Source organism: Nanorana parkeri, unplaced genomic scaffold (genome assembly GCF_000935625.1).
Source record: "Nanorana parkeri isolate BGI_ZX_2015 unplaced genomic scaffold, ASM93562v1 scaffold6, whole genome shotgun sequence".
Taxonomy (NCBI): domain Eukaryota; kingdom Metazoa; phylum Chordata; class Amphibia; order Anura; family Dicroglossidae; genus Nanorana; species Nanorana parkeri.
Window position 1 is genome coordinate 940,505 of NW_017306274.1, and position 9,518 is coordinate 950,022.

The 9,518-nt window shown below is 49.1% G+C and overlaps 1 protein-coding gene across 2 annotated transcripts; it reads right to left on the reverse strand.

Moving 5' to 3' along the window:
* Positions 1-289: 289 nt before the first annotated feature.
* Positions 290-8,432, reverse strand: LOC108784293 (cytochrome b-c1 complex subunit Rieske, mitochondrial). 2 transcript variants are annotated; one of them, XM_018553063.1, is made up of 3 exons: positions 8,421-8,432; positions 1,971-2,196; positions 290-1,088 (listed from the first exon to the last, which is right to left on the reverse strand). In XM_018553063.1, the coding sequence occupies exons 2-3, from the start codon at positions 2,164-2,166 to the stop codon at positions 478-480; spliced, it is 807 nt and encodes a 268-aa protein (XP_018408565.1). In that variant the 5' UTR covers positions 2,167-2,196; positions 8,421-8,432; the 3' UTR covers positions 290-477. The 2 variants fall into 2 exon arrangements, with proteins under 2 accessions (XP_018408565.1, XP_018408558.1); XM_018553056.1 differs by lacking the exon at positions 8,421-8,432 and having other exon boundaries at positions 1,971-2,246.
* Between the last annotated feature and the right edge of the window lie 1,086 nt (positions 8,433-9,518).

A 9,518-nucleotide genomic window follows, 5' to 3' on the forward strand; every position in this document is an offset into this window, starting at 1 on the left:
GTCCCACGGGGCACCGCAAGTCTAACGGCCACAGGCATGACAGGATTTGTAGTTTCAATAGAGCTGGAGTGCTGAGGTTGCCTACCCGTGTTTAGGGTAAATCTGCCTTATATTAATCTGTCTCGCTGCTCCTGTGTAGTACTGCCTTGCTGTGCAACAGAATAAAGCAGACCTTCCGTGCCAAACCTTTGCCAGCCATGGTAGGTCCACTTTAATAAATGTACCCCATAGTTCCGTACCACAATGATGAGAATCTAAACAAAAAGAAACGAGGAGGAGGGGCAGTTACTCTGTAAAGTCAGAATTTAATGTTTTCTTTGTACAGGATGTCACAGCCGACACTCTACGATCACTCTGTACAGCAGAAACGAGAGATCTTCATATCGAGTGCGATGACTTATTAAAATATTTAACACCGATCTTTAAAAGCATTTAAGGTTGTGAAGATAGGAACACGTAAAGGCCAACAGCAAAAGTCTATCCAACTATTACAAGGTCTTCAGATGGAAACTCATAGTCGGGAACCTCCAGGTTCAGAGGCGCCGGGCCCTTCCTAATCCTGCCAGATGCGTCATAATGGGAGCCGTGGCAAGGGCAATAGTACCCGCCAAAGTCTCCGGCGTTGGCAATGGGCACACAGCCAAGATGAGTGCAGACCCCGATGAGGATCGCCCACTCGGGTTTCTTCACCCTGTCGAGGTCGTGCTGCGGGTCCCTCAACTCGCCCAAGTCGACGGCGGCCTCCTGCTCGATCTCCTTGGCCGTCCTGTGACGGATGAACAGAGGCTTGCCCCGCCATTTGAAGCACATGTTTTTGCCTTCCGGGATGTCCGACAGCTTCACTTCGATCTTCGACAAGGCCAAGACGTCGGCGGACGCGCTCATGCTGGAGACGAACTGGGAGACTACGTTCTTTGCCACGTAGGCCGTGGCGACTGTGGTGGCGCCGGTGATCAGGTAAGAGAAGCCTTTCCTCGCTTCGCCGCTGGGCTGCGAGGACTTTTTGCTGTCGGTAACTTGTGAGCGGCGATAGTCTGAGAATTCTGGGACTGTGACATCAGTGTGCAAGAAGCGAACGGAGGAAGGACCTGCGAAGGGCAAGAAACAAAGTCATGACTAAAGGTGCAGCTTTCACTTACATGTAGCAGAGAAACAACGTATAGACAACGCCAAAACCATCTTTCATCCTGGACAGAGTATGAACCAGATAAGACCTTTTCTCATCCCATTCTTCAGCCTGGAAGACCCCCCCACCCCCATGTGAGGTGAGCTCATCTATAAACTCATTACATACCAAACAAGTAATAAAAACTACAATAAAAGTTCAGTGTCGAGAGAAAGTACAACGGCTCCCAGGCTCAGAACCCCCACCATCGGACCCCCACCACCTCCCAGGGAGATTCTGCCTCTCTGTTTGCTTCTTAGACCCCATCCAAGGTGAGGGGGAACATGCAAATGATTGCAGCTGTCACCACAACAGGAATAGAGGGGACACCTGTTCTGGAGACAATTGTCCAAGGGGGTCACCCCTCTCACTTCCTGTTGTGATCACAGGAAGTGAAGGGACATATCCACCAGCAGTGACAGAGAGCAATGCCAGGCTGACAGAGGTCCTAACTTATCCACCTGGAGTATAAAAAGGAACAGGAAGTGGTGCCAGTCCAGCCCTTCTCACATCCTAGTTCTTCCTGGAAGATTCCCCCATCTGGGAAGATGCACCTCAGCCTTGAAGATCCCCACCCCCCAAAATGGAAAATAGGCCTCAGCCCGTCAGATTCACCCACCTTACCCAGAAAGATATCCCCCAGTCTGGAACAGACACCCCCCCAAACTGAAAGATTGCCCCACACCCTGAAAGATACCCATACCCCAGCCTGGAACCCCCTCCCACATCCAAGTAGAGCCCAACCTGGACATTACCCCACCCCCCACACAGCCTGAGGTGACCTCGAGTTGTCCCTCATACCCACCGCTGATCCTGACGGTAGCGTAGATCTCCCCCCCGGCGCTTTGCCCCCACAAGGAAGGTCTCTTCGCGTCCAGCAGCACCTTCTCACCGTGCGTGACCACCCCAGACACCAGAGGCTTCAGCTGCCCGGCCACGGCGTAGTGGGTAGCGGACAGGTAGGGGAAGAGGGCCCCAGAGCGGGCGGACAGGGACAACATGGCGGCGGAAGCGGCTCAGATGAGTCGAGACTGCAACACCGGTCACAGCGACCTTTCACAGGAAGCGGAAGAGACGTGTGGCGGCGCGATGACGTCGAGGGGGGACGCAGAGCGGAGCGTACGAAGCTGGAGAGGCGAATGCTGCCAGGGAGTGGGCGGGGCTACAGTGCACAGTGACCTTGTCGCATGGTCGGTGTGTGACGCTCAGTTCTGGGCGGGGACTGCAGGGGAGGATGAGAAGTCATTTCAAGGACTGAAGACATTAAAATAAACTTGTAATGAGGAGAAATACGAGGGCTGCCATTGCTTGGCTGATTCTGACAATGCAAATTGCCTGGCTGCCATTGGACTCAGTTAGTTAGTCAGTTAGTTAGTTGGCTAGTTCACAACAGCCCCAGTTCATTCTGGCCCAATTCGGTGCCGGAACGCACTGGATCGCATCCCGGCCTGCTTGCTTTGTTTTGTGGCGGATGTTGGATGGAGAACTTCTTCCTTGGGTCGGGGGGGCAACTCGGAGTCTTTGCCCCGGGTGGCGGAATGTCTAGCTCCGACTCTGGCCATGCCCCCTCCTTCTCCAAAACAAAGTGAGCCGGCCGGGTCGCGATCCTGTGCGTTCCGGCACCGAAACGCACTGGGGCTGGCGTGAACTATCCCTCAGGGTTCCAGCTGGGAGACAGAGGAGGTGTCTGTCCAGGATTCGGCAGGGCTCCATCTTGGCACCAACCTGTGTGGTGCATTGAGGAGAACCCGTCTGTGTGGCCAGTGTGTGGGATACAGCCTACGTGGCAGAAGTTCTGTTAAGGTGACAACCTGGAGTCGGTGAGACTTTGACATCTGGGATTTCGATGAGACAAGTGACGTTGCGTCAAAAATGTCGGAAAAACCCCCTGCGAGGGAAAATTTGTGTGAACTTATCAATAAAAGTGGGCCGGAAGCCCTAAGTAGAAGAAGTTTGTGAGTGGACTATGTCCTTAGCGCACTACCAATTCTCACAGCACCTACGGTCACACACGGTGAAAATTTTCCTTTACACGGTAAATAACCGAAAGGGATAATCAAAGTGTGGCCCCTGAGGTCCATTCTCCCCCGGTAATGGCTCCCATGCTGTTTATTTATTTTCCTTACCTTTAAAGGCCGTACTTAAAGGCTTTAAAACCCACACGTCTCCGGTTAGCCAGTGGCAGGGAAATAAGTCGTCCAAAGTGAGTCACCCGCGGCCGCGGTACAAGAAAAAGAACGCTCAAAATAAAGCCGAGTCTGGTGGCCGAAAACAAATCTAGGAAATGCATTTTGCCCTGCTGCGCCATTGTGTTAAAGCGACCCGAACTCAAACGTTAACCGCGTCGCGGGTAAATAACAGAAGAGCTGACGTGCTTGACTTTCCCGTAGAAAATGCTGCTTGCGGCTCCCTCCAGTGCTGCTCAGACGACTAAAAGGCTAGGAAGTTGCTCACAAGATCTGCGCTGAGCCTTTAGCAGATGTCACATGACTAAATGTCTAGGCTTTTGATCACATGACCAGTACCGTAGGCAGTTCCAAATGGCGTTCTCTAAAAACGGTATTTCAGTCCTCCTGCTATCTTTTTTTTCTTAACTCCATCCTGTTCACGTAGTCTGGGGGCCGAGGTGTCACCTCGGCTCCCAGACCCAAAAGGTATTTGGGAACTCCCAAATGCTATTGTGTTCTATGACAGCTCAAAAGGTCCGGAACGATTTGTCTGACGTCACGGCTGGCTCCGCCCATTTGTTTACATTCGGGCCGGAGATGTCATTTTGGAGCGAGTCTTCGTTGGGTTCGGACGGGTCGACGTGCGGCTGGACTTTTTTATTTCGGCGAGTCGGCGGGCGTCGTTCATTGTGATTGACGCGGGATTATGTCAATGGAGCCATTTTTTAAAAAAAATAAAGGGATTGTCAAAAACTTACTGTTTTTTTTCCAATTAAAAGGATTTTTTCAAAAAGTGTGGTGTGTTTATTTACATTGACCTTTAACCCTTTAGTGAATGAGTAGGGGTACAAGTACCCCTACTCATTCAAAAGGGGGGGCGGCAGCATCTGGGTGCCCTCTTAATTATAGGGATACCCCGATGCAAATATGCCCGCAGACCCCCAAAACCACTGGGTCAGTTGTATTGGAATCCATATGACACCTGCCAAGATCTGCAGGGACTCTTTAAATCACATCCCCCCCCGCCCCCCAATAGGTAATATTGTGGAACCCATATGATAGCTGTCAGGATATCGATATGACACTTGTCAGGATCTGTAGTGTAGGGACCCTTTAAATCCCCCCCATAATATTTTGGAATCCATATGTAGGGATCCTTTTAATTATTCCCTATAGGTAATGTATTGGTGCATAGCATTGAATGAAACATTTTCTTGTGACATTTCTATAAGGTAACAAACCCCCAAAAGTAAATCAGTAACTAGTGTGATTCATTGTTACAACGCATTGCCCATTTTACTTTTTTGTTTTTTGCTTTATTGAGATGTCACAATATATATATAAATATTGACTGCCAAGTGCACATGCATTATACATTGCATAATACCTGGGGGCTGGGGTGAACGAGCCCCAAGCAGCTCAGGGAGCATAACTGAGGGGAGTATAGGAAATTCCTTTGCTCCTTGGCTCCATCTAGTGGCAGTACTTCCGTGCGAATGGCATTCGTCCAGCTATACCCTGGGGGCGAACCCTTTATGAATATGCTCCTATATGTAATATATTGGAAGCCATATGAAAGCAGCCAGGATCTGTAGAATCCCTGTACAGGTAATATTGAAGCGATTCCCCAGGAGGAGCCCACATACGATGACACATATACATGAGCCCTCAATAACGTTATATGTTTCATTTATCATCTGCCAATAATGCTTTATTGCATCTGAATATGTAACGTCGTGACACCTATAATCCAGCCGCACGCTCGCCGCCTCGATGCACAGAGGGAGCGCTACGCTTGCATAATGAGACGCGCGGCAGTGTCGGAAGTGACAACTCTTGCCTGAAATCACAAATCCCTTTACTGGAAGGGAGAAACTAATATACTGCTGATGAAAAAAACATCCCCTCAGAGCCGCCGCAGATTATATGCTCTGTTCTCGCCATCAACCATAATCCAGACACAGACATGTTTGGAATAATGTTTTCCCGATCACCTCGGCTAGTACGCAGTCACCCGGCCCATGTATATTGATTGTCATAGGGCTTGCCCGCTCCTGGCCCAGGCAACTAAAGCCCGGTTGAAGCTTCCGTATTTATTACAGCAATGCAGTCCGGTTCTATGAACACTATAAATATTAGACATGTGCATTCGGATTCGGACAAACATGCAAATCAACGTAATTCAGTTGATTTGGCGGTTCGTCCGAATCTGAAATAACGAATTTATTATATGCCCGAATATACTAAAACTATATATGGGCATACATAAATTTGTGTGCAGAACGTGCGGCAGCCAGGCGCGTTCTGCGCAGGCGTGCCGCCGTCTTTGATTAAATCTTTGTATACACCAAGATACACTCCAAGATGGCGGCGCACAAAGCGCGCCGTCGGCTGACACGGCCGCCGCTCGTTCTGCATTTTCAGTGTGACGTCACACTGATAGAGCAGTGGCAATATCAGCCGCCAGCGTGTTCTGCGCATGCGCGCTGCCATCTATGAGTATATCTTGGTATATCTAGTGTAAAAGCAACACTTCTTTTTTTTGTTAGAACCCCTGTCAGGCTTTATGATAAGGGGCACCCAGATTCAGATAAGCCCCCCTGCCTACACCCCCCCCACAACCACAGTGCCAGGGTCCCCCCCTGGCAAAGTACCCTCCCTATATTGAGGGCATGTGGCCTGGTATGGTGCAGGAGGGGGAAGGAGGAACACAATTGATTTCCTGTACCACCCCCCACCCGCACACGCCTTTTAGGCCTTCATGTCTTTTTTTTTACAAGACCTAAAGGGTCTTGTAGGAATTTGGGGTGACCCCGTGCTGTTTTTTGGGGGGATTTTCACTTTGAACCACATAATGAACTCCATCCAAATACATTCGAATTGATCCAAAAACAAACATTTTTAATCAATCCGAATTCAAAAATAATGAACTAAATAAAATCCAAAAAAAACCCCCAAAGACAAATCGATACAAAATGAATTTTTTGAGCCTTTACATGTCTACTTCCTATTTCAGTAAGTGAGGAAAATGAACTTCCTGTTCCATCGACAGGACAGGAAGTGAAGGAAATCTCCCCAAGGAGATACAGATGGCAAAGGAAAACATTGACGGGGGGGGTTTACTCTTCCTTTAGCTGCAGACTTGCTTCACAATAATAAAAGGAAGAATAGCAATAATATTTTTAGACTTTGGGATTATATTTTCCAAATTCTACATTAAAACCGATGAAAGCTGAAAGAACAGGAGCCAGCCCGTCATTCCGCCCGCCGGGGACACGTCCCGGGCCTGGAAATGCCAGGGATGTCTTGGTTTGGCTACACGTATTCCATATCCTCAGATTGTTTTATAATACAACCGTAAATTTCATTGTCAGGATCGTCTTGTGAGGAGACGGCAATGTCATCCTGGATATACGGCCTCTCCAACTGCGCCGAGAATATCTAAAACCTCCGTTTTACATAGAAAAAGAAAAGTGAAAGTCATCGAAGGAGAAACAATTAAAGAGATTTAACTTGCGGATATGCTGCGGATAGAAGAAGGTGACCAGAAGATCCCGCTTTTGTAATGTTTTCAGAAGCATTTAAAGGAGACCTGTCATCAGTGGCGTAACAATCGCCATAGCGACCCAGGCGGCCGCTATGGGGCCTGGGCACAGGGGGGGGCCCGGCCAGGGCCGCCTGGGTCGCTATGGCATGTAGGGGTGATGGCTGTCACATACACAGCTCAGCAGCGACCACGGCGCATTTCCCCTCATAGCCGCTGCGGAGCTGTGTCAGTGACAGCCAGCCGCTGCGGCAGATGAGGGATCTTGTTTCCTTTCCTTACTCATCCTGTCTTCTCGCATTACCCCACCCGATTCCTCTCCTCAACTCTACTGTGTCCTCTTCTCATCCCTCCTGTTTGTCAACTTATGTTTTCTTTCTTCTCTCCTCACCCTTTCTATCTTCTCTCCTTAGCTGTACTTTCTCCTTTCCTCACACCTCCTCATCTTTCCTGACTCCTTACTTTGGCCCTTCTGTCTCCTATCCTCAATTTTCCTTTCTCCTCTTCTCACCCGTTCTATCTTCTCCCCATCCCTGTCTCCTCTCCTCATCTTTCCTGTCTCCTCTCCTCACCCCTCCTATCTCCGCTTCTCATCTTTCCTGACTCCTCAATTTGCCCCGCCTGTCTCCTCTCCTCATTTTTCCTTTCTCCTCTCCTTGCCCTTTCTGTCTCCTCTTCTCACGCTTTCTATGTTCTCCCCTTAGGTGTCCTGTCTCCTTTCCTTACTCCTCCTGTCTCTATTCCTTACCATTACTGTCTCCTTTCCTCAACCCTCCTGTTTACTCACCTTTTCTTTCCCTCTCCTCAGCCTTTTTGTCTCTGCTCCTTGATCCTTTCATCACTTCTCTAACCCTAATCCATTCTCATTTCCTCTCCTTACCCTTTATCCTTACCCCTTCCACCTCTTCATGTTTTCTCTCCTTGCTCCTTTCATCTGTTCTCCTCACCATTTCTCTCTTTTTCCTTGCCCTTCCCATCCCTTCCTCACCCCTCCTGTTTCTTCACCCTCCCTGTCTCCTCACCCTTCCTGTCCCCTCTCCTTGTCCTTCCCATCTTCCCTTCTCCGTCTCCGTTTCTTGCCTTTCCCATTTCCTCTCCTTGCCTCTGCCATCTCCTCTCCTCATCGCTCCCATCTCCTCTCCCCTCCTGTCTTCTTGTTCTTCCCAGTGGTGTCAGAAAAGGGGTGCATCAGGTGACACATTCAGAGAGGATGACACCAATATGACTGACAGTCATGATGGAGTCATCCCCTCTTAAAAGTCAGGCACATGGCAATGGCCCGGGAGCCTGACAGTGGCACGAAAGAGAGGCGGCATACCTCCCGTCCCCTGTCATCACCCTTCCTGTCTCCTTCTTTTCTCAACCCTTCTGTCTCCTCACCTCTCTTTTCCTCCCTTCCCTTTACTCTTCTTATTTCCTGTCCTCAACCATCCTATCCCCTCTTTGTACCTTCCTTCCTCCCTTCCTTCCGTCCTTCTTCCCTCCCTTCCTTCCCTCTCCTCTTCTATCACCCTCCCATCCCTAAAACGCATTGATAAACAACAATTCGGCGCCGTCGTGCGTAACTCTACTAGCAGTTAAGCAGTAAATCAAACTTTACAATAAAAGTGCTTTACATTTGCAAATCTGCCGCAAAGTCTATCATTTGGCAACCCGTAAAGCAATCTGTGGCCTGCAGCGCTGCGCATTATCAGGCTGGGCAGTCCCGCTACCCCGAGTGAGACACCAGCAAGCAATAAACGTATCCAGGCACAGCAGCCAGACGCCGGATCTCCCTGCTGGAGGCTGCTGGAGGGAATTTCAGTGAAATGCAGCAGCTGTCAGCCGCCTCCCCGCTGCCATTAAAATGATCTGACTGCAGCGACTGGAGGTGCCATCCCACCAAATCACAGAAAGCTTGTTACGGGTCAGACGATAATAAAAGCCACTCCGGCAGTCTTTGTTTTTACTGTTTGTAGAAATCTTAGGCGCATTCAGAATAAACCGTGTACAAGCTTCTAGAAGGGACTTGAATAAACCACAGATATATATACACAGTATATACATATTAAGCTCACCATCAGGGCCCAGATTTACTCTCTCTGCTACCCCAATGCCAGGTTCCTCAATGCGTCCCCCTGTATGCAGGCTGCATACAAGTGAGAGCCAGCTGTCATTCACACAGCTGGGTGGATCTCGACAGCATTGTCGGGATCCGTCCCGGCTGCGGCCGTCTCAGTATACGCTAGCTGTAGCTCACGATATACTGAGCTTTGGGTCACAGGAGGATTCTAGTATATGTCCTCCCGTGACCCTAAAGAGAACTATGGGGAAAAACACTTATCCCATATCTCTCTTTTAAGTGCAACATATTCATGTTTTTCTTTTTTTACTTTTCTCGGTGAAATAAAACATTACGGGATTAAAGAGAGCGCAGAGCGATGGAAGATGCTAATAATTAATTGTTTAAATGTCAGGTCCGCCAATCGGGATCCGATACAAATAGCTATCACTCGGGCCGGCGTGATGAAGATGTCATACAACTTAGAAGATGTACTGCCTGATAAGACGGCTCTTTTTAATTACGCAGCGTGATTAATTAATCGCTTACATAATGTTGATGCACAGCTTTTTTTTTTATAATTCTCCGCCGTTGGCGGTG

What these genes read in the sequence shown, in the direction of transcription:
- LOC108784293 (XM_018553063.1), bottom strand. Translation starts at nt 2,166, where the DNA reads ATGTTGTCCCTGTCCGCCCGCTCTGGGGCCCTCTTCCCCTACCTGTCC. An exon ending in CGCTACCGTCAGGATCAGCG is followed by an intron (nt 1,089 to 1,970) that starts GTGGGTATGAGG and finishes TGCCCTTCGCAG; the next exon opens with GTCCTTCCTCCGTTCGCTTC.